General features: G+C 50.3%; 10 protein-coding genes across 10 annotated transcripts; 2 read left to right on the forward strand and 8 right to left on the reverse strand.

The window, feature by feature from the left end:
• Positions 1–699: 699 nt before the first annotated feature.
• On the reverse strand, positions 700–2,399 carry BO85DRAFT_454049 (uncharacterized protein). The gene has a single exon (XM_025661188.1). It carries the CDS (start codon positions 2,056–2,058, stop codon positions 958–960), a length of 1,101 nt encoding a protein of 366 aa, XP_025510265.1. The 5' UTR covers positions 2,059–2,399; the 3' UTR covers positions 700–957.
• Positions 2,400–3,312: 913 nt separating this feature from the next.
• Positions 3,313–5,701, reverse strand: BO85DRAFT_431639 (Zn(II)2Cys6 transcription factor). The gene is made up of 4 exons (XM_025658343.1): positions 5,617–5,701; positions 4,645–5,484; positions 4,454–4,597; positions 3,313–4,391 (listed from the first exon to the last, which is right to left on the reverse strand). The coding sequence occupies exons 2-4, from the start codon at positions 5,419–5,421 to the stop codon at positions 3,489–3,491; spliced, it is 1,824 nt and encodes a 607-aa protein (XP_025510266.1). The 5' UTR covers positions 5,422–5,484; positions 5,617–5,701; the 3' UTR covers positions 3,313–3,488.
• A 429-nt stretch (positions 5,702–6,130) lies between these two features.
• Positions 6,131–8,038, reverse strand: BO85DRAFT_443221 (laccase TilA; the record flags this gene model as incomplete). The annotated part of the gene is made up of 3 exons (XM_025658869.1): positions 6,131–7,187; positions 7,238–7,712; positions 7,762–8,038. The coding sequence occupies 3 exons, from the start codon at positions 8,036–8,038 to the stop codon at positions 6,131–6,133; spliced, it is 1,809 nt and encodes a 602-aa protein (XP_025510267.1).
• Positions 8,039–9,207: 1,169 nt separating this feature from the next.
• On the reverse strand, positions 9,208–10,141 carry BO85DRAFT_463934 (SDR family NAD(P)-dependent oxidoreductase; the record flags this gene model as incomplete). The annotated part of the gene is made up of 3 exons (XM_025661953.1): positions 9,208–9,562; positions 9,651–10,026; positions 10,099–10,141. The coding sequence occupies 3 exons, from the start codon at positions 10,139–10,141 to the stop codon at positions 9,208–9,210; spliced, it is 774 nt and encodes a 257-aa protein (XP_025510268.1).
• Positions 10,142–10,652: 511 nt separating this feature from the next.
• BO85DRAFT_481903 (uncharacterized protein) lies at positions 10,653–11,708 on the reverse strand. Its single transcript, XM_025663080.1, has 2 exons — positions 11,320–11,708; positions 10,653–11,258 (listed from the first exon to the last, which is right to left on the reverse strand). Exons 1-2 carry the CDS (start codon positions 11,587–11,589, stop codon positions 10,893–10,895), a joined length of 636 nt encoding a protein of 211 aa, XP_025510269.1. The 5' UTR covers positions 11,590–11,708; the 3' UTR covers positions 10,653–10,892.
• A 557-nt stretch (positions 11,709–12,265) lies between these two features.
• Positions 12,266–14,744, reverse strand: BO85DRAFT_524417 (uncharacterized protein; the record flags this gene model as incomplete). Its single annotated transcript, XM_025665414.1, has 4 exons — positions 12,266–12,816; positions 12,871–14,480; positions 14,531–14,611; positions 14,714–14,744. The coding sequence occupies 4 exons, from the start codon at positions 14,742–14,744 to the stop codon at positions 12,673–12,675; spliced, it is 1,866 nt and encodes a 621-aa protein (XP_025510270.1). The 3' UTR covers positions 12,266–12,672.
• Positions 14,745–17,517: 2,773 nt separating this feature from the next.
• Positions 17,518–18,729, reverse strand: BO85DRAFT_408040 (uncharacterized protein). The gene is made up of 2 exons (XM_025657386.1): positions 18,354–18,729; positions 17,518–18,293 (listed from the first exon to the last, which is right to left on the reverse strand). Exons 1-2 carry the CDS (start codon positions 18,472–18,474, stop codon positions 17,623–17,625), a joined length of 792 nt encoding a protein of 263 aa, XP_025510271.1. The 5' UTR covers positions 18,475–18,729; the 3' UTR covers positions 17,518–17,622.
• Positions 18,730–18,845: 116 nt separating this feature from the next.
• On the forward strand, positions 18,846–20,060 carry BO85DRAFT_454055 (uncharacterized protein). Its single transcript, XM_025661189.1, has one exon. The coding sequence runs from the start codon at positions 19,142–19,144 to the stop codon at positions 19,580–19,582; it is 441 nt and encodes a 146-aa protein (XP_025510272.1). The 5' UTR covers positions 18,846–19,141; the 3' UTR covers positions 19,583–20,060.
• A 266-nt stretch (positions 20,061–20,326) lies between these two features.
• BO85DRAFT_431657 (nucleotide diphosphatase) lies at positions 20,327–21,190 on the forward strand (the record flags this gene model as incomplete). Its single annotated transcript, XM_025658344.1, has 1 exon — positions 20,327–21,190. One exon carries the CDS (start codon positions 20,327–20,329, stop codon positions 21,188–21,190), a length of 864 nt encoding a protein of 287 aa, XP_025510273.1.
• A 55-nt stretch (positions 21,191–21,245) lies between these two features.
• BO85DRAFT_454057 (CybS family protein) lies at positions 21,246–22,441 on the reverse strand. Its single transcript, XM_025661190.1, has 5 exons — positions 22,198–22,441; positions 22,105–22,122; positions 21,882–21,948; positions 21,671–21,790; positions 21,246–21,585 (listed from the first exon to the last, which is right to left on the reverse strand). The coding sequence occupies exons 1-5, from the start codon at positions 22,328–22,330 to the stop codon at positions 21,420–21,422; spliced, it is 504 nt and encodes a 167-aa protein (XP_025510274.1). The 5' UTR covers positions 22,331–22,441; the 3' UTR covers positions 21,246–21,419.
• Between the last annotated feature and the right edge of the window lie 99 nt (positions 22,442–22,540).

Consider the following 22,540-nt stretch of genomic DNA (forward strand, 5'->3'; position numbering starts at 1 on the left):
CCCGACGACCAGCCGAATTGCAACACATAAACGAGGAAACCGCCGGTCAAGCCGAAGGTGATTTGTCAATTTTCATCTTCTCCCGACCCAGTGTTTCCATCGTACTAACGGAACTAGCACTAGGACAGGGGTCTAGGACAAGGCCGGTGATCCATCCTCACGGACCAGCGCGTCTACGCGCCCAGGGGACTGACTGGCCTTGTTTAACCAATCAATTTCCCTCCGTCGCTGATTCATTTAGATCAAGTCCCAATGGCCTGCTCAGCGCCTTTGGCTGCACCCCGGCGACCAGTCAGTATCCGTCCCTTGACTACTAACTTCCCGGCTGCCGAGCAACTAGGATCGATCGGCCTCCCATGAAATTCAAGGTTTGGAGGACAACAAATAGTCGAAGGCTAATGACAGTAAACCGTATCCTCTAGACTAGACTAGCCTCCAGCATCTCTGACAGATGGCTGTCACTAGATACCTAGCACGACGCACTCACCTCTCCATAAAATATGACCAACCAATCGGTTAACCCTGCTTAACTGAGTCGTGGACAGTTCATTTTAGCGGGACTACCCGGGGGCCACAGCTGGGCTTCGTAGTTCACAAGTAGTACAGATAAAGCGCTAATCATTACCTTCTACGCAGACTTGAAAAAAGCAAAGAAAGCCGAGAGCAACCGATTTTGATTCTCACTATCTGAGGAAGATTGACCAGTCACAAAATCCTATTCTAATACGGGTTCTGGTCTCGGGCAAGCCGGCGGCAACCCGGCGCTTGCTGCAACGCGTTTCATCCCAACCCCTGCCGCTGTTACACAAACGACAGGGTCGAGAAGATGAAGGTTAGAGTCTAGACTCAAGCCATTGGCCAACCCCTAAAAGGGCTGAAGAAAAGCAAAACCATGAAGGCAACGAATGTGTAGATGATAAGGGACGAGCGGCACGAGAAGACCAGAACCGATCTTCCTTAGCGGTGAAACGATGCTTCGCGTTTATCATACTTTCTGGACACGGCGCCAAGGACGCATTTTAGAATGCCATCGGCGCTCAGCGTTTGCCCCTGATCACCCCTCCACGGCACGGTATCCACAATATCACGGAGACTGTCTTTTTTCTGCATATCGGCCAGATTGTCGTCGAGTTCCTGCAGATACGCCCTTGCCTGGGCATCATTTCCGATCTGGAAGAATTGGATTCCAACCTGCCAAGGCACCGCCTGATATTTCCTCTCGTCCAGCTTTTGCGCAACTCCTGCAATGAGACTCTCCGCATCATCTGTAAACGCCCCGTCCGTAATCGCAATTATATTGAGTGGTTTCATGAGTTGAGCCGAATCACGCGATCCATCACCCTTCGAGATCGCCTTTTGCAAATCTCGCATGTACGGATTGAGGATTTCATAAAGTCGTCGGCCAAAAGGCGTCGGACCATTTGGATACACACTCCCAAAGATCTCACGAACATCATCTGCCGTTCTGATATTCATATACCCACCCTTCACCTTTTCAGCTCCCTGGCGACGATGGTTGAGAAAGTAGACATCGATTCCATCCTGATCATACTGCGTACAAATAGGCGCGATAGCAGCGATAGCATTCTCGGCCTCCTTCCAACGGTTACCCGTCAGCATGCTCGTACTATCATCCACGATGAAGATCGTATCAAATTCCCGCAGGAAAGAGTATGGAGAATCACTGCTCCCTGAGATGGTAGAAGAAGCAGGAGCAGCAGCAGCCTGCGGTTCATACGGCGGAGGGGCCCAGGGATCTTGAGTCTGGCTGCTATTCATGGCCGCTTTCCCAGTTGACCGGGACACTGGACTCCTGTTCGCGGAGCCGGAGAAGTCGTACCGATGCCTGCTCTGACGAGAATGAGAGTGGCCCATATTTGATGCTTCTTGGCCACTAGTTGTAGGTGTTGGAGTATGAGCTTGATCTGGGTACTGATACTGATACTGCTCTTGTTCCTGGTTCTGATCTTGATCTTGAGTCTGACGACGTCGTAGCGAATTCCCTCTGACGAGATTGGATAGAGAGTCGATGCTCTTTCGCATAAAGGGTCCGGGCATGTTGATAGTAAATAAAGGATGCAGGAAGAGAGGAAGAAAGCAAGAAAGAATAAAAGGGCAGGAAGGTGTGACGGGTCGAAACTGACAATGACACAATACCGTTCGAACAGGTAAGTAAGTAAGTAAGTAGTAAGGCTGATGTCAGTGCCAGGTGAAATCTTCACTTTGCCAGTCACCAAGTAGCAACTGAGCAACTTGAATAACTACTACTACCTACGCCAGCGCCGCAACCAACAAAATATATATACCGACCCGACAGCACACCAAGGCAGATTCAAACAATTAATGCATCGGAACTTTCCAGTGTACTAAGTACCACTATGATCCTCCAAATTTACGACACCATATCACAATATGATACCTTGAGTTCCATACCCACATCATCATTCCGTACCCATCATGTTACAACGAAACAAAAAAACAAGCATTGTATAACGTGCATACAACATAATCCACGGAACTAAGCGCGAGCTGCACTCTCACAAGGCAGAAAACCCCAAGAGAGCCTAAGGCAGATAGCAATAGTAGTAGGTAGTAGTAAAATGTTATGTATGACTTTCAACTTGAAGGTTTGCTCCGCCCAGTAAATTTCCACAGTATGTGGATGTGCCACCACGATATTGCCGTGTGACACTGCCTCAATGTGTAAGGAGTTAAACCTTACATCCCACTTAGGAGTATTCCACGGTGGGGAGAATTCTGCATACACCGCAAAAGTAAGCAGTCTAGTTAGTAGCTTAGTAGTAGTAGTAGTAGGGTGTAGTCTAGTTGCTAGTTCGGTGATTCATAATCTAGCCTTACAAGGATGGATGGATGTTCTCGATCACCTACTATCTAATAGTTAGCTAGCGGGGCAGGTATACTGCATACATGTATGCAGGCAGGCATGAGGCGTGGAAACTAGCACAGGGCAAATCGGAGTCAATGGAAGGAATATTAGAGGGGAAGCGGGGGGCTGTGTAGAGAACCGCCCTTGCTTACTACCACTTGGCTTATCACTTCTTTGTGAAGAAGATGAATGGATAGTTTGGAAATTGGATGGAAGGTTCCGTGCACAGCCTTCTGCTTGTTGTGTGGTTGCGGGGGAGGGGCTTAGCGTTGCGCAGAAAAGCAGTGTAAGGCTTAGACTGAGCCAGGCTGTTGGCATGGGCACAGCCACCATCGGGCACAATGCTGTACTACTACTAAGGTTTGACAGGCTGGGAACGGCACACGGAACCGAAACATGGAGTAGTTAGTTATTATAATCAATTAGCTGAATTAGATTTCAAGTATGTATTATCTTTGTTACTATGTAGGGTTGACCTCATGTGAAGGTCTATCTGTATATAGTATGTGCGACGATGTCAGACACCGCGTCAACGCTATTTAGACATATTAATCGGAAGTATTTACACGTGGCCTGCCACTGTGGGTATTGTCACAGACACTCACCCCACGGGAGCGGTATATGTACTTAGTGAGGCTCCTGTCCAGTGTTTGCCACTGTTATCGGTGCTGAAGTTAGCACCAGTCGAGCCGATTAGAAGGTTATTGTCTTCCGGGAGGGCCAGCGTGTCAAAGACACCATCTTCGGTCATCAGGAGTTCAATCAATGCCAGCGCCTGATCGATACCCATGCCATGTCCAATCAGCTGGAGACAGTCCAAAGCCCAGTGCCGTAATGGGTGATGCAGCCCTCGCGTTGCGGCTGCCATGGACAGCGGCCAGAGGAGCACCAGACCGCGAACAAAGCCTTGTTGCGAGGGTATCTCATAGCGGGAACTCATTTCCGCTTGTCCAGTGGCGAGCTTGAAGACACTATCGGTAAAGTAATAAGGCACACTGGCGCAGATATCGCTGGCGAGCTGTCGGGCAGTGTTGCGGATCTGAGAGGTATGCGTGACAAGATCGGCAGGTAGGGGTGAGCCGGCATTCAATTCCCGGATACATGTCAGAATGAGATCGCTGGTAATGATCCGTGCGACTCGGTATTGGTTCCACGAGTTGCAGATCCAAAAATCGGTGTACACATGATAGACGTTGTTATAAGGCTTGGGACCCCATTTAAGAGTAGGCCAGGGATCTTCGATGGTGGCATAGGGGAAGTTCCCTGGCAAGGACGTGAGCCATGACATCAACTCAGCCTCGATGGCATATGCAGATTCAAGCATTTTCTTCCGGTCGGTTAGAATCTTTTCCTTGATGTCAGCCCGCAGGTTTGCTAGCCGGCCCATTATGTTAATCAAGCGGTCACCATAGGCCACTGTGTGCGGCCGAAGAAACATGGCAACTTTGACACAGTGAAGAACTGAGTCGGGCACACGCGCCTCCCTTTGGAGACAGCCTATGATCTTTTACACATTGTAGGTTAGTCAAACGTTCGAGTTGGGGGCGAAGTAGACTCAGAACGTACGATTTGATATCGCAGCTGCAAAAAGAGCTGCAGCCCATCTGGGTCCTGGAGCTGCTCCACACCTCGCAGCTCTAGCAGCGCGACAGCGCCACGTATGTGATTTGTCCAACTGTCAATAAAGCGAGAACCTCTACTGGTAATCACCTGGAAGACATTAGGATCAGGACTTGAATCAAGCAAGGTCGACTTACCTCGAAGATAGCCAACATAAGCACTGCGGCAAGCGTTGCATTGTTCTTAGCTTGCTGTTGATCTGCAACGGCCGTGGTGAGGAGCTGTAAAGCATTTCCATACTCCTTCTCTGCGGCTATTTTCATCGGTTCAGATTTCCTGATGCGCGAGACCATTGCTATGCCAACAGAAGCCAAGCTGGTCATCAAGGCGTCATGGCTAGTTGCCGATGCCCTGCGCAAGATATCGGGATTTGCTTCAATCTTCGACCAGAACGATCCGATCCAAGCATTCTGTCGAAGGAAATAGGAAATAGCTTCATTTTTGGTCGGTTGATACGATGGCTGCAACACTAGGGGCTGTTGTATGGCGTGCTGCTCGACAAATTGTGGGGATAGACACACAGGACCGTCGAACTCAGGCGGTTCCAGATCGCCGGTCGATAAAGATGGATTACTGCTTGCCGGGGAAGACACTGGGGCTGGACTAGGACTAGCAGCTACCATGCCACTGCCACTGGGGGAAGCAGCAGCAGCAGCTGGGGCACTACAGGTACTAGTACTACCAGGGTCGGTCTTTCTAGAAGACTTGGCTCTGCGGGCCTTTGTCCCGGTCCGCGCTTTCCGGATAACTTGCTGGCTCTCATCCCGAAACATCAAGGATAGTTGGTCGCGGTATCCGGGACAGACCCGGTTGCCCTTGGCACATTGTGAACAGGTAGGACGGGCTTGGTCGCACCGGATTTTGCGAGACCGGCATTCGCCGCAGCCCTTGCTTGGTTTGCCGCAGAAAACCATGTCTAATGCTAGACAGGGGCGGGGCGTGCACGGAGTGCAATGTGGCGCTGTGGACTAATCAAACTAGAATCCAGCATGAGTATGGATACATTCTGACCTGACCAGATTTGGAGGATAGCGGGGGCCAGTTTGACGTGCAGCTGAATCGGGTAACCAGTGCGAAGCTCAGGGGATGGGGGAGGCCAGGGTTCCAACCTTTGTACAGTACAGCAGACACTTTGTAGTAGTAGTGTCACGGCAAATACAAAACTATCTGATGATCTTCATGTCTGGGATTTTCCGACGAGGAGCGCGGAATATGAATGAAGTGAGGACTTTCGGAGAACGTTTGAGGCTGGTCGCTGCTGGCCGAGGTGCCTGAGGCGCAGCGATCCCCGCGTCCACGTGCATCTCACCCCTAACCCGATCAAGCATCCCTTGCGATGGTCGCGTTGCTTAGCATTTGACTTTAACTCCTTTGGAATCATCGTCATTGGATGGGCTTACTATCTCATGCTTTACGCAGATCTCAAATCATCCTTCTATTGAAACCTGTGGCTTACTCCTACGTCACTCAGACGGTGCTTATCTTTCAGCTAAAATGGTACTAAATTGACTAGGCCTCTTGGGAATATGTTAAGCATGCAGTCATCATATAAACAAACATGTGGTGTATATACAGTATAGGTTTTTCACATCACTACTACTAGTGATAGGTGATCTCCGACCATCAGGAATCTGAGAGCTGGTACTCTTTTGGAACCACAGGCCACTCGTCCACACCATCCAACAACGCCAACGCCATGCCACCACTCAGATGCACCTGAATATGGCAATGGAGCAGCCATGCACCGGGATTTACAACATGGTACCTGATCGCCAGCCACGTGTCTTCGGTCGCCGCAGCCGGAGTGATGAAGGTATCCCGAATCTGAGGAGTCTTAAGGTTGAAATTCTCCGGGATATATTGCATCGCTTCAGCCACAGATGAGTAATTCCACGCGCCGTTGCCTTGACCGATCACATAGAATTTGTTGCTATGCTTGTGAATCGGGTGAGGAGGCTGGATCTGACCGTTCACATGGAAGATCAAGTCGACCCAGGTTCCATTTAGCGTCTTGACCGTGAGATCAGGCTTAGCGGTAGATGGATAAAAGAGCAAAGGCGATGCGGCTTCCAGAGAAAGTGGGAAACTAGAGTTGCCCTCAGTCCACCGGTAGGAAGCATTGTAGTGGCCGATTCTGAGGATATGGGTCGCGGCGACCTCTGAAGATGGTGTCTCTGCAGGGAATGGCATGATCGTAGTCTCGTTCAACAGGGTGTAGTTGGAAGACACAGGCGATCCGTGGATATCGATTGAAGGCACCGAAGAGCCCTTCTGGGACTTGATTGCTGTGTTGTATGTGAGGACCGCAGTCGCGTTGATGACTTGATTGATACCTGAATTCGCCGCGCGAACAGTATAGTTACCGGCAGGCTTGTCCAGTTTGACAAGAACGGAGTAGCGGTTTCCGTTGGCTATAGTAACTGCATCCACCAACGTAGGTTCGATGTACCGTCCGTCGATAGCATAGACGTACATCGGGTGCTCATCAATGGAAAACGTCAACATCGAGACCCCAGCCGCGCTGATCAAGTCATAACTGGCATATCTGACAGACGGGTCTACCAGAAGACGCTCGGTACCACCATTGCCAGGACGGCAGCCATAAAACATAGAAGGCGGCATAGCGCTGTAGTTGTGAGAATATGTGCCTTGAGCGGACACTAGCGTTGGTGGAATGCATCTAGATAAACCTGTTAGATACCGGTTACACATCAGGTGTGTTACACATACCCCGTGTCGGTTAGGCTTAGGTTACCAATGAGTTGCTTCTGTTCAGCGCTGGCCAGCTCATTGAAAGCTTGCTGGCCCGGACAATTGATCGATCCTTTGCCGTTGATAAGGACCGCATTGATACATATGGCGTCTAGTCCCGTCGCTTCCTCCGCACTCCACAGTTCTTCCGAAGTCAAGAATCGCCAGTCGGACAGCATTATAGGTTTAGTCCTCCGCTCAGCTGCTTGCATGGCTTGGAGCTCGCTTGTGTTGTTCGTGATTAGATGAAATGGTTTCTCCACTGATTCATCCGGGAGAATGTAAATCGCGCCATATAGACCGTCGCAAATTTGGCCTCTGGTGTGGGCATGGTAGAAATAACTTCCATAGTTCGTCGCTCGCCATTTATAGAGGAAATTGTCGCCCGGCGCGATAGGTCTTTGCGATAAACCGGGGACGCCATCGGACCAAGGAGTGTCAAGCTGCTCGATACCTTGAAGGGGTCAGTCTCGGTTATTGCCCATAATTAAAGCAAAACCTACCATGAAAGTGCACTGTGGTATTCGTAGGAAGATGATTGGTAACCAGGAACTCGACATCATCCCCTTGCCGCAACTGCAGTGCCGGTCCGGGAAATTGGCCGTTCATGAGGATCATCTTGCGAGGGATGCCTGCCGGCGCCCAGTCCTCCCATGTCAAGGTGACATTAAAGCGCACCGTGTTACCGGTGGCACGCACGTGGAGATTGCTGCCATTGGCCCACGAGAGCAGAGAGAAGACTGATGCCAATAAGGCCAGTCCGAATTCGAAAGAATACATTCCAAGTAATGGAGGCAGTTATAGTGGCAGCCGCAGCCAGACAAGCCAACACCAAAAGGTGAGCCAAGTGGCTTACCCGGCCTTATATGTTCCATTTCATCGAAAGGGGCATGGAAGAAGCAAAATAGTTTGCTGCTTTCGAGGACTAATTGCAATGCCTTGTTTCCCACTTCGTGTTCGTGAATGGGTCCGTGGCTTTTTCATCATATGCTGGCGAAAAGTTCCGACAAATTGGAACGCCTGCAATTGTTGCTTTCATGACTCAATAAGCTCACATAGCTGGCGGGCTGAGGGAAAACCTTCGATGAAGCTGATCTGGACTACTCCATACAAAGAGGAATGCACCGGTCTCATTGGGCGATCTTATTTCTGTGGGGCTTGGGCGTCGAGTGATTGGCCATCCTGGACCAAAACTGCTGCTCAGACCCACTGAGTTATTGCAATGATCGTCGCCGATGATGAACTGGCCCCTCGCAGAAGCCGTACGGTGTAGACCTGTGGATAGAACTATCCACGAAGGGGCTGTTCAAGACCGAGCTATCGGGCCGCTATCCGAGTTCCAGAACACGGGATTTAATCGGGCATGTTTATGGTCCATGCGGAAAATTGGAAGGTAGTTGAATTTGCTGTCTTAGCATGACTCGTTCAAAAACCGAGAATTTTCCGGTGTGCTTCTCTTCACATAGCCACCTGCAGAACAGGCCAGCATGGAAACCATCATAAAATCGGCATCGCCGTAGCCAGTCACCTAAGAGCATCTGTCATCTGTCAGCTGTGAGTTGGCGAGCTGATGAGTGAAAGTGAAAACTCTCATGAATCTCATCCTGACAGGCATTTGCGCTATGATCAGCGAAAGGAAGCAGACGTGGAAAGCAAACATCCCGAAGGGGAAAGCTTTTCGGATTTTTCAGGCAACCCGCGGAAGTGTCAGCTGTGCATTGGCATCATCATCATCAACACTATTGGACATCATGCATGCATTCCCGATAGCCGAGCAGAATGGCAATAAAAGCCGAGGGTCTGAGCCACTGCCAACTCTCCCTCCTAGGCTAAACATACACATACACAACAGCAAACACCCACAAGCCATCCCCATCTTACTGCGCAATAAATCCCCTATAATCGTCAGTATGAATCCATCCAGCAAAGCCTCCAAGAAAAAGAACGACCTACCCATCCACCACTAACGCAGACCCATACATATAGCTACTCATCGGCGACAACATGAACGTAATAGTGTCCGCAATTTCCTCTGCATCCGCCAATCTCCCCACGGGGACTCTGGCCACTTCCTTCTGCATCACTTCATCAGGCATCTGATCGATCATCGGTGTCTGAACATAACCAGGACAGATAGCATTGATCCTGATCCCCAGAGGCGCGTAAATAATAGCATCAGCCTTGGTCATCCCAACCACACCATGTTTCGCAGCAGTATAAGAAACAAGGGGTATATTGACCGGCGTCGCGACAAGACCATATGCAGATGCCACATTGACAATGACACCCCGTGATGAACGGGGACTGTAGTGCAAGCAACACAGCACACAACACGCATTAGCACACCGAAACCCCTCATCATCATCTTTTAAAGAAATTGAAAAACCCTAACCTATCACCCCTCTTCTCCTGCCCCATCATAACCTTAATCTCCTCCCGACTTGACATCCACACCCCATGCAAATTGACCCCCAACGTCTTCTCCCAATCCTTAATATCATGGTCCCCCGAATACGCCATCGACCCAGCAACCCCAGCACTATTGACCGCATAATCGATCCTCTCGAACTGCTTCACCGTCTCTGACACAGCCTCATGAATAGAGACCGGATCAGTCACGTCAATGTACAGCGGGAGCGCTCTCACTCCACTGAAGCGGGCCTCGATGTCCTGGGCGGTTTCCTGTGTCGCGGTGAAGTGAACATCAGCGATGGCGAGCTGGCGGACGCCGTGTCGGGCGAGGGCATAGGCGGTGGCTTTTCCGATACCTGTTGTAGAGTATTAGTCTAATGTGATTTGCTCAAAAATTGCAGTGGGATGAATAGGTGATAGTTATAGACCTGATGCGGCACCGGTGATGAATGCGACTCCTTCGAGCATCATTGTTGAGATTGAGATAGTATTTCTGTTTTGGAACTGGATAATTGGAAGTATATTTGAGTGACAAGCTTTGCTCGCTGACCTCTTGAGTTTATGGGAGAATGAAGTGGCAATGCAAGATGGCTTGCATAAAAGACCTTCAGCTTGTTTCGGGGGTGTGACGAGCCAGCCGGTGTGACAGTCATAGGGATCTCTATCATTCGCTGTCTGTCTACGTAGTTTACAGGGATAGAACCGGTACTGGGGCTATAGTTCCAGCCTGATAAGATAAATGTGCTGAATAGTAGCGACAATACTCAAGTAACCATTGGACAAGAAGTTTACTTCTCTAGGAAATCAAGTCAAACCAGCAAGGATTGCAGAATGTCATTCCCAAAGTGGCAGATATAGCCGGAGGGTATGCAGTCAATCCTATGTCATATCAAAGGTCATGGTCCAGAACCAGAGCGGGTGTAATATTCTCATTAGCATTCCGATTAGCTGATATCTATCTAGCAGAAATGAAGCCATGAGAGTCCCACGTAAGCGAGAGCACCCAGCCGATTGAGCTTCTACCGAAGACGAACCACAAGAAAAACAGCAGGTGAGAGAGACCCAATCCAGAGATCCAGCTTTCCATGTTGCTCCAATGTTTATGAAGTCTGTCTCAAAGGTGAAACCTAAGTGAGTGTGCAAATAGCAAAGCGACTAGCCCTCGGCATCTCCAAAAGACAATAACAACTCAGTGTATTATCCGGAAAAGGTCGCCAAAGCCTCACCGTCCTCGCATCATGTGTTGACCGGTGCTACTGACAATGAACACGGTATTGGCATTTGGGACCAAACGCTGGGCCTCGTTCACTTGGCGTTTCGCTTTCGGCACGAACTCAGGTGCATCTCCACGAAGAGTAGAGCTGGGATAGCAGTTTCTGGTGTTCCCGCTCGCCCCTGCTTTGAGGCCCTGGAATGTTTCACGTTCTCCAGAGATTCTGGGCTGCACTGAACCCACAATCAGGGGCCCAGTTGCAGGCAAAGCGTAGGGTGCGTAGTGCATTGGCGGCATGGTGTACATTGGTGACATAGCACGAGAGTCAGGGCTGAGTGGAGGCCCATTAGGAGCTAGACCAGGTGCCTCATACATCTTGAAAGACCGCTTGTTAGAAGCTTTCTCTACATGATTATTCGAGTTCGAGAATACTCACCGGCTGAGGGCCTGGAAAACGGAACTGTTCCATTTGCATTTTGTTCCAATTCTCCACTTCCTTCTGCTGGTGATCCAATCGCATGGCGAGATGGTTTGCCTGAGGCAGATTAGGGCAGAAAGTGTCATGCACAGGTGCACTAGCAACGGCAGGAAGCTCAGGACCAAAGGTGCTCTGACGCATAGTCGACGGATCACAATACAGACTTGGCTGGCAGGGCTCCTCCTGTTGTCTGCGGTTTCCTCGTCTTCTATTGGTGTGATTTGCCATGATGGCTTCGATAAGACCCTGGTATCAAGAGAGAGTCAGCATCTCAAGCATGTGTAACTCATCATCAAGGCGCTCAACAGAAGGATAAGTGGGCACTGAAGCTGTTCTGCGAATCTCAGGCTCAAGCTCAAGTCTCACGGGAAAGATCATAATGTAAGTGATAGTGAGCAGACGTGTATATCGTGAGGATGCAGTACAATGGAAGGAACGAAAGATGGTAGAGGTCAAGACAGTCGACCCGATACTGTTAAGGGAGCTGAACAAACTCACCTAGTAGTTTACTTGACCCTACCAGCGTCAAGTCAGACTCGGGGGCGTACGTAGGGAAGGAGCCTGGCCGGGGTGTCGATGTAACAAAGGAGAGTGCGATGCTTTGTTGCGGTAGAGAAAGAAGCGAAAGAGAAAGAGCTTGTCTGCACCAGATGAGTGTGGCGAGTCACTCTCATTCATTCGCTTGCTCATTCACCATGCGAACATCGCGCCTGAGGCGTCTACTTCTCGCTTGTGTTGGTCGCGCCCCTGTGAAATTCTTCTTCAGATCGCACACTGCCTTTGTTTCTACATCTCCGTCTACTACGCCTCAGCCTGGCCGGCAGGCGCCGGTCAGGCTGAGTGGTCATGCACAAGATCATCATATCGCGTCAGGTATGTTCCTTATCGACATCTCCAAGTACGTCAGCTCACATTCCTAGTTCTTAGTGTTTTCAGTGGAATCACCGTTCGTTCAAACACCACTTCTGTCATATTATCTGAGCTCGGATAATGAACAGTAGTAGAGAGGACACGAACCAGAACTAGGATCAGGTTCTCAAGAGGTCGTGAGAAAGCTACGAATGAATACCAAGGCCACAGCAGTTGGGTTGTCAAATCTTTGACATAGTTCCATTCTTTCCTCTTTCCCTTTGATGATCTTCTTTCTTTTCTGCCCACCTCAGCAAGGTGTGGGACGACAACGAAACAGAATAAGGAAAAGAGGGACAAGTACAGGAACAGAACCACATATTGTTGGTAAGTATCACTGGAAATATCCTTCACTTATGCTCAATTGGCTCACACACTGATTAGCAGAAGGCAAAATCTAACCTATGACTCCTCCATCATAGCTCGAAGCTTGGTCTCGATCGACTTCCTCTCTATCATCTTCTGGTTGAGGAACTTAGAAGTCTCTTCAACAACCTCTCCCAGCCGCTGGTAGTCGACGAGCAGCTTCTGAACTTCAAGAGCCATCTATCTACATCATCAGTCATCTGTACAAGATCTAGAAAGAGTTGAAAGACTTACCTCAAGGTACTGGTCTCTTTGTGCACTTGTGTTCGCTTCTCGGACTTTTCTGCAGACGGAATCACTAAGTGCATCGAAGTGTGCGCAGGTCCAGGCCGAACCGTTGGCGGATGGTTCGGTCTGCATCCCTGCATCACTAGTTGCGTTGCTCTCTGGTCTGTGAGGTTCTGTAGGGCGAGACAAAGGAAGTGGAGGCATGGTCAGGGTTTCGTGATGCCCAGCCATGGCATTCATACTGTGCGTGGCAAACGATGTTGGCGGAGCATGGCGGTTCGGCGGTTCCGGTGTGGCGGGCTTGAACGGTGTCGACACTGCCTGCTGAAGATATGCAGGAGTGTCTTGGCTTGGGCTAAGGTCGATGTGGTTCCTTCCAAGTTGCTGCAACAATGAGGGAGTAGGCACAACTATCGGCGTTGATATAGCTCCAAGCGAAGTCGTTGGGTTGCGTGCGTTCTTCCCAGACTTCCTGCCCTTGAAAGCTGTCTTGCCGGCACCGCTACTGCTGCTTCGCGAGTTCGATTTGGTAGCTCGGCCTACACGACTCTTCTCTGCACCCCGAGTCTTCTGCAAGATACTACGGAGGCTAAAGACCTTCCGGGCAGTTGCATTTGAGACGGGCGGGATGATCTCATCGAAGGTAGTATGAGGTCCGTGGCTATCGATTTCGGCTGGGAGACCTCGCAGTGGCTGGAGAGAGACTGATCGTGGTGGAAACCTATCGTGAGCTGTGGCGCACTCCGTGACCTCTGGCATTGAGGTATTGCGAGATATAGAGGCACGGAAAGGGCTGACAGGCTCTGACAAAGTGATGGTCAAGTCTCCTGCTCTCACTAGTGTGGTCGTTTGGTTGCGTGTACCAGCGCTGGAAGAAGACGGCCTCTCGATGTATTGTTGGCGTGGCGTGAGTGGCGGCTCATCGCCCGCACATGCATCTTCGGAAAAGAGCTCTGTCTGGTTTTCGGGCGCTGGCTTTGGTTTGTTGTGTCGTGTCTGGCCCCCAACCCCGCTTCTTGTGGCATTTCTGGGGGGGATGGGGGGTCGGTCGACATCTTTGGTGATTGGGAGGAGGGTGGTTGGCGAGGAGTCTGAAGAGTATTCGTTGTCTTCGCTGCTTGTTTGCTCCGTTGACACTGGCCTGTCAACATACCGAAGATTCGCGGGGTAAGACAATTGGGTAACGGCATAGTTCGGGTTACTTTTGCCTGTTCCCATAATGATCTCGTCGGCCGCTGATGCGATTTTCAGAGTTGGGCCATATGGCAGACGAGTTACTCGCTGCGTGAGAGGAGTGCGGTTTTCGCGCTGGTCGTCATCCCAGCCTGGTGCATTGCGAGCTCTTTCGATTAGAGGTTGGTAGTGAGGCATGCAAGACACCTCTGCTACCTGAGCACCTCCAGCAAGTTCTTCGGCTAATGCCTGGCGCCTGTCTACAGCAGTGGGGATAGCACTACGCGGCTCATACCTTGCACGCGTCCCTTGTGGCGAATACGACTCGACTCCTGCGCTAACGTTCTGAGTGTATCCGCTGGGGATATGAAGTGGGTGGACTGGGTGGGAATGCAAGGCGGTATATTTGTTTACTCCTGCGTCCCGCCAGAAAGTGGAATCATCTTTTTGTGGGTTAGCATGAGTGTTGCATGATCCGACAGCATGTACCTACTAGGGTTATACGGCGATGGATAAGCGATCGTCTGAGCCGGGTTGATATCCCGGGTGTATGGGTAACCACTCCGTGTGGCTCCTAGAAAGTAATTAGCACAGAGCAGTAAGAATGTGAAACACCTTTGTGCTAGGACAGCTCGGTCATTGATGCGTAGAATCATAAGCTCAGGCACGAATATACCAGGCTCACAATTACCGACGCCATGTCCCATCGTAAGATGCTTCCCACAGGAGACACTGCATTCAACTTTCAACAACATCATAATAGGAGATATAGCTTACCTCTAATATCCCGACGACCATCCTCACGGCCCGTGGCCCTGGTGTTCTCAGCAGGAGAGATAACTTCCTCAAGGGGAGATCTGAAAGAAACGTTCTTCGTGTTGGAAGACGTGGTTGAGATATGAGATGATAAGTGTATCAGACTCAGATGAAGATTGAGCTCAAGAATGAGACGTGAGGAAATATGTAGTTCAAAACACTTTACTGTGTCTGTAAAAGGAAACTCTTAAGCACTGTGACGGTATGAGAGAAATGAAGTTTCACAACACGTAACTCTGTGTCTGTAGGAGAGAGAATGAAGACCTCAACAAGAGTATCTCAACTGTTCTTCGGAGTCAAAACGACAGGGGGAGAAGCAACAAGCAAGTATTATGTTGGTGTTCTTGAAAAGAGATGCAGAGAAGTGTGTAGTATGAAACACGTAAATCTGTGTCTGTAAAAGAGGAAGCTGAATGCCTAGACAAGAGTATCCCGACTGTTCTGAACACGCGGATGAGAGGAGAGAAGAGCAGGTATGCTGATGTTCCTCTTAAAAAGAGAAGTAGAAGAGATCGATGTAGTCTCAGAACACGTAACTCTGTGTCTGTGCAGAAGACAGCTGGGGGTCTCAGTGAGAGTACCTCTGCTGGCTTGAAGATGAGAATAAGAGGGACAGAAGTAAGAAGCAACTATGACGGTGTTGTTTCTTAAAAGAAGATGTAGACAAGATGTGTTTGTAGATGACAGATGGAGACAAGAACAGCAGAGGATGGACGCGACCTTCAGCGTGTTGTATAGAACACAGCAAGTGCAGTGAGGGAATTAGTGTGTTAGAATCTCAAGAAAACAGAACACAGCGCGAGAAATGAGAAGAGAAGACTAGATGCTAGATGATCTTGGTCTCAAAGCAAGCAAGCAGACAAAAGGGCTAGACGAGCGCGCTCTTCAACAAGTACAGAGAAGCCGGAAGCTGCAAGATGAAGCAGAAGATGCCTGAGAAACGAAAGTAGGCGGAGCGGAAGAGAATGTGGAAGAAGCGAGTGTTGGCCGGGCAAGAGAAAACCGTCAGAAAGACATTTCCTGCCCGGTTTGGTCAATCAGCAAACGAAAGCTGTGTTCCCCTGCAAAACGACAAGACGGGCGAGTGAAAGATTGACGGCAAGAAACAAGCATCAAGAGGGCTGTCCACAGGATTCACCGGGAGGGTATGGTGTGCTGCTGTAATGGTCTCCGATACCAGGTGACTAGGCCCAGTCTGGCTACCAGGTTGCATGTATATGCTCCTGGCAGGCTGTCAAGGACAGAAAGACCCACAAGGTAGAGAGAGCTCAGGCTGCACTTGCTTCCACTCATATACTCAGTGGTTATGGACAGTACTTCTTTGACTAACCATGGGAGTCGGAACTTGACAACATCCGTTCTGCAAAACGGAGCTGTCTGGACGTCCTAGGTTAGCCAACTCGATATCTGTTTGCCTTTGGCGTCATTCCCAATGACCGGGCCTCTATGGCAGGGAACCTGCACGAGAGCTAAGCCAATCCTTTATCTCGAAGACTGGCCGATCATTTTATGTCATAGGCTGCCAAGCTTGTTGCTTTTCCAAATGCTTCCGGACAAGATGAGTTTGACTGACGATAGCTTCCGTCTCAGGGCTCGGTAGTACTAAGTCTCGATGCGTCTTTATTGTTGCGCTTTGACTAGGCTGTGAATGAATCGGCTTTGATATGCCACTTCTTGCAACAGTCACTCCACGGATTCCACACTCCTCTGCGTCGTGGGCGCTATCATAAGCTGGAGGATATAAGGTGCATGGCAACATTTGGCACAGAGCAGGCAATATCCACACTAGGAATTAGACAATGAAGGTCTATACGTGGTCCTTGCCGTCTGATGCCTTGAGTCCTTAGGGCTCCAGGCATGAAGCATAAACCAAGCAGACATGTTCTGTGGTTGTCGTCGCATCCCCAGTCTGAACTTCTCTCTAGGCCATAGAACACAAGTCTGTCTATTAGGGCTATCAAAGATCACTTCGACCTGGGGATATTGTCTGTCCAGCTTAGAAGCATCGAATCTCAAAAGCCAAAATGAGTACATATGCAGCCAACCTATTGTCATGGTAAGTGATTATCCTATTGTGGTAGAACAAGGGCTAAAGCTATCAAGCAAAGACCTACTCAGCAGGCATCCTTCTGCACAAAGCTCCCTTGTCTGTACCCCTGTGTGACGACGCGTCACCAGCACAGAGATATGCTGTTCCCGTCCAGTTCAAAGAGAACCAGAACAACATGCCCTAACAAGAGCTTTGATACTCGAACAACGGAATAAAGGCATGGAGAGTGAGTGGGCAAGAGCCACAATCACCCTCCATGTCTTTGAGAAGAGGCGAAAATGAGAGGATGAGGATTCTCAAATGTTTTTTGTTGTGCAAGGTAGGCAAACTTGTCCTTCACTTTTGTGAAGGTACGGCAACTTAGGCGAAGCGATTCCCGAATAGGAAGCTTTGCAGTGACGGGAGGCGCGCCTGGGGAATGGTTCGCACCGAGTTAATTTAGGTTGTAATTTGAATTTATCTACTACTGGTTAATGGGCTTGTCGGTGTGATTGCTGTTCACCTGTTAGGTTTGGATGCAGTGAACCAGCGATCTGGGTGATCGATCTTGATGTGCAGGACGAACATGCATCTACTGTCATGCTTCGTGGTTTAGTTGAGATAACGTCTCTGCTCTTTACAGTCAACTTATGATATGATCTTATTTGAGAGGGTCTTCAACGACTAAGTACACAATGAGTGGCCTCCAGACTCCAGATTAGACATCGACCACCAACTCTCTAAGTAGATTCGATATCCTCCACATTAGTATGATGACCGCGCTTTCGTTTCCCCGCCGCCTGCGTACTATCGCTCGTCCACTCGCTAATCTCCCACTCAAAACTCGTAGACTGATCATCACTGACCCCTACACCACGCCTAGTCTTCATCATCCTCCCCAGTCGACTGCCTTCCACCATCTCTTCGAACCACGGGATCCCGCCCAGTGTGCCATGTCTGTAACTCCGTGAGACCGCCGACCCAGATGGAATGACCACATCTGACGAGCGGGTGTCTTGTTGCGCAGTAGCCGGACTAACAACAACTTTTTCCTTTCCCTTCGCAGGCCCAGCGCCTTCCTCTTCTGCTTCCCTCTCCTCATCAGAAGAATGGGGAGGTGATTCCGGAGGCAACAGTTCCAAGTCCTCCAACATGCGCTGGCCATCGCCAAATAAACTTCCTATGGACACAGACATGTACTCCGCTTCTTCGCGCGGATCCTCGCTCCAGAATGTGAGTGGCGTGCCGCAGTAGCCGCAAAAGACCCGCTGGGTATGTGGCGCATGGTGCGGGGAGAAGATGCGACGGATGGTACTGTGTGTTTCATCGGGGAAGTAGGATTGAGTGTGAGATTGGTACCAGGTTAGAGGGACACGAAGCCAGGCTGTCAGTGGAGCTGCGTGAAATCTTCCTGTCCATTTTCTGGTTAGTACAACTATTGTAAGTATATATTAGGCGGAGTGTGACGTACGATTGTCTCGGCCGGTGTCCAAGTAAACGTGGGCATGGTCAGTTATGTCGTCGGGCAGTCGAATCTGATACTGATTTCTCCCACATTGACAGGAGCCGCGGAGATGCTGGTGACTAGTCATGTTGTGGCGTTTATCTCCGATCGGGGTATCTAAGTAGTAGTGAAACAACGCTAGCGTGAAGTCATAGATCGAGTCGATCAATTGAGAGATTGAAGACCGAGAGGACACGACCTCAGGGTAGGCTTTTACGCCTAATTGTATCTCTAGAATAAGGGGAGGCAGAATGGAGGCAATATAATGGATAGGTGCAGGAAAGAAGGTATCTGAGGGAATCTAGAAGCAACCTGAACGATCGATGACGTTACGCGGGTGAGGCCGCGATCCAGGGACTGGCCAGTTGGCGGTAATCTTGGGGATCAATGGTTCCCTCCGCTCCAAGTCGATCGCGGTTCCCATTAATGGACCTCCGCTCCATTGGTCAAACCCAGCAGGTTTGTTCCCCCCTAATGAGCTGGGGTCTGCAATGAATCTCTAGTCTTGTCTCCTTTCTCTTTACATATCCTCATCATATTCTTCGTTCATTATCTCCCACTCAGTCTCTCTCTTTCCAATCTGTATTGTTGTTGTTGTTCTTTCTGTTTTCTCTGCTCTTCTCTTCCCCGCAGAACTACCCTGTTTGGTTGTCACATGAAAATCCCACCCCAGCAAGAAGCACATGATAATCGCTGTATGAACGACAACAATCGCATTCTCTCGTCCACTCCTATATACTCCCAGAAGAACCACAATGCCATCTGCACGACCTCCGGCCTCCCTGGCTTCCAGCTCTTCAGAACCATCCTACTCTCCCCTGCCCGGCGGCGCAACCACCCATCCCGACGATCGCGACGACCGTTCCCCATCCACCACACCCACCGGCAACTCCTCCTCCAAGCCGGCCTCGGCCTCCTCAGCGGCCAACGCACAAGACAAGGACAAGCCGCGGCTCACCGAGCAGGAAAAGAAGAATAACCACATTGCATCGGAGCAGAAACGCCGCGCCGCAATTCGGGAGGGCTTCGATCGATTGACCGAGCTGGTGCCTGGCTTGGAGGGCCAGGGTCGCAGTGAGAGTATCGTGCTTCGCAAGACGGTGGACTTTATCCAGCTTCAGCTGCAGGAACGACAGGAATTGATTGCGGAGATTGAGCGTCGTGGAGGGCGCATTGATGATTCGTTTCGCAACTGATGCTGCCGAGGTCCGAGCGGCACGCTGTTGTTGTTGATGATGATGATTATGATTTGCCTTTGAGGTGGATGAGACTATGCAACATGCGTCACGCGACTCTGAAATGATATTTGGAAAGGAAAAGTCCGGCGCTGGGTCTTGACCGGTTGGTTGGTAGTGGTGATATTGAGCAATTGCAATGGGCGATGGTTGTGGTAATTTCTTTTTGGCCTCTACGGAGGCTTCTCGGCCTAGGGTCTTGAGGCGGGATGGCGTTGTATTTGGTATATAGGGATGAGAAGGTCCTGATTGTTACTGTTGAGATTGTTGCACTGCTGCATATATATATTGGCGGCATTATGATTTCAGTTATCTATTTAGCAGATACTACATGGTGGAGCCAGACTGAGACTGGAATTGGCAATTACTGTCATGCAGCTTTCCATATGGAGTAGACAGTATAAACGAAACCATATGCAGGGAGACAATCTGTACCACACCAACTCTCCTGAAGCATTAAGCTTAACCTTAATCCCCAATACACAACATACAAACCGAGCAATAAACATGCAGCATGGACCACCATCACATGCACGCCCAACTCATATCACTATCTCGTATCTATCACAACTGCCGAGCCTCACCGCCCGTCTATCAAATTCAACACCACCACCAACCACCATACCCCCCATCACGACCATAAACCCAACACCTATACAACCTCAACCTCTCACCCGACAAACCAAAACCAAACACATATCCAAAATGTCCGACAGCAAACAATCCCTCCTCTCCCAAACGGAGCCCGAATCCGACGACCCCCCTCCAGCCTACACCAGCAGCAACACCACCAGCACCAGCAACCAACCCAACCACCAAAAACGCGCCTCCCTACTCCCACGCCCACCCCCGCTCTCCCTCCCAATCCTAACCCACCTACGCTCAAAGCGCTTCATCCTCGCCTCGTCCTCCCCTCGCCGGCGACAAATCCTCTCTCTCCTCTCCCTCCCCAACATGGAAATAATCCCGTCGAACACACCCGAAGACCTACCCAAGACGCTCCCCCCCTTCGAATACGTGCTCCAAACCGCGACACAGAAGGCGCAAGCCGTGTACGCACAGGAAATCGACTCGCCGAAAGGCGACCCATTCATTCTCGCAGCGGACACGGTCATCGTGGACACGTCGACGGGGAGTATATTAGAGAAGCCGCGGAGCGAGGCGCATCACATCGCGATGTTGAAGGGGTTGAGGGATGCGGGGGAACATAAGGTGTATACGGCGCTTGTGGCGATGACGCCGTTGGCGAGTGCCAGGGTTCCCGGGTATGCGTTGGAGAGTTGTCTGGAGGAGACGAAGGTGTGGTTTGATCAGGGGGTGAGTGATGAGGTGATTTTGGCGTATGTGAGGACGAGGGAGGGCGCGGATAAGGCGGGTGGGTATGGGATTCAGGGATTGGGAAGTATTCTTGTGGAGAGGATTGAGGGCGGGTTTGATAATGTCGTGGGGTTGCCGTTGAAGAAGGCGCTTTGGTTGATGGAGAAGGTGGTGGTTAGGGCGGATGATGAGGATTTGTTGGATGGGGAGGGAGGGAGTGAGGAGGATGGGGAGGGGGAGGAGGAGGAGTAGTTATTCTTAAGTTTCTGTATCTGGGGGGTATCTATGTATATAGTGATGATGATGATGATAGAAAAAGTAAAGGTATATTTCAAAGTACATCTTTTATAGCTCGATGAGCCAGAATATAGGAATCAGAACATGTACACAGAGGCAGAGAGCGGCACATACGCCCAAAACAAACCACAAGCAGTAATAAAAACTAAAATCATATCACAAAACAACACACTTCCCTAGGAGTCTATGCGTTCCACACCCGGCGGAGAGCCTCCGTCACACCAACGTCGTTCGTCTCGAACTCGTACAGACCGACGGCCGTGCTGAGGGTGAACGCGCGGAGCAGCCAGATCATGAAGGTGTGGGTCTTGGGGACACGGCGAGTAGGGAAGTAGTCGGTGATGGAGGCGCTGTTACTTATTAGCCTCTAGTCTCGTATTCCACACGCGCACGCGCGGGGCTTAATAAAGGCAAAGAGAGGGAGGAAAGACGTACTGGAAACCAATGTGAGAGTGAACCACAATAGCGGAGCAGATGACGGCGTCCATGACGGGGCTCATGGAACCAGCAGCGAAGGGAGCAATGCAAAGAGGGACGAGACCGGCAGAGACGATTCTGTTATAGTTAGCTTGCCAATTCCCTATTCATCTATCCTTCGACCCGTCCATGTATATCCGAAGGATATCAAGATAGAGGGTAAACGCACCTCTCAAAAGTCCAGTGGTAGCTACCCTCGGTAGGGTGAGACTTGGGGATGGGAGCGGGGTCGTTCACTGCGTCGAGCTGTCAGAGGATATTCCAAACATCTTATCCATGTCGGCCCTTCAAGTTCAATCATGGCTGTCCGAGCAACGTCGATATCCCGAATATCGAATTCCCGTAGACAAAAACCAAAACCAATAACCGAACAACCGGAGAGAATCACGTACTCGTTCCCTGAATAGTCTCTGCAGCCACCAACCCATTAGCATAACCCTTCCCAAAAATCCAATCGCACCCAATTCATATATAGAGAAACTCACGAGGCAGAGGAGGCAAGATCTGCTTCTTAGCGGAAGCATGGAAAGCCACGACCTGCGCGACATTCTTAGTCGCGAAGGGAGCGCGGAACGCCGACCGGAGGAGGGGAGAAGACTGGCGCGCGATGGAGGCCATTTTGCAGGATCTGCTTTTGCTGTACGGAGTGGAGTGGAGGAGGTGGGAGGTGTGGTGACCGCGATGCTCAGCGCTAGATAGACACAAGCACAGCAAGTGACAGATGCAAAGGTGAACTGAAGTTGAGAATGGAACCTCGGGAGTCCGATCGGGAATACGGTCATCATATTGTCGTGCCTCTGATTGGTGGAGGGTGCTCCGCCCAGCCGA

This window comes from Aspergillus piperis, assembly GCF_003184755.1.
Source record: "Aspergillus piperis CBS 112811 unplaced genomic scaffold BO85scaffold_32, whole genome shotgun sequence".
Taxonomy (NCBI): domain Eukaryota; kingdom Fungi; phylum Ascomycota; class Eurotiomycetes; order Eurotiales; family Aspergillaceae; genus Aspergillus; species Aspergillus piperis.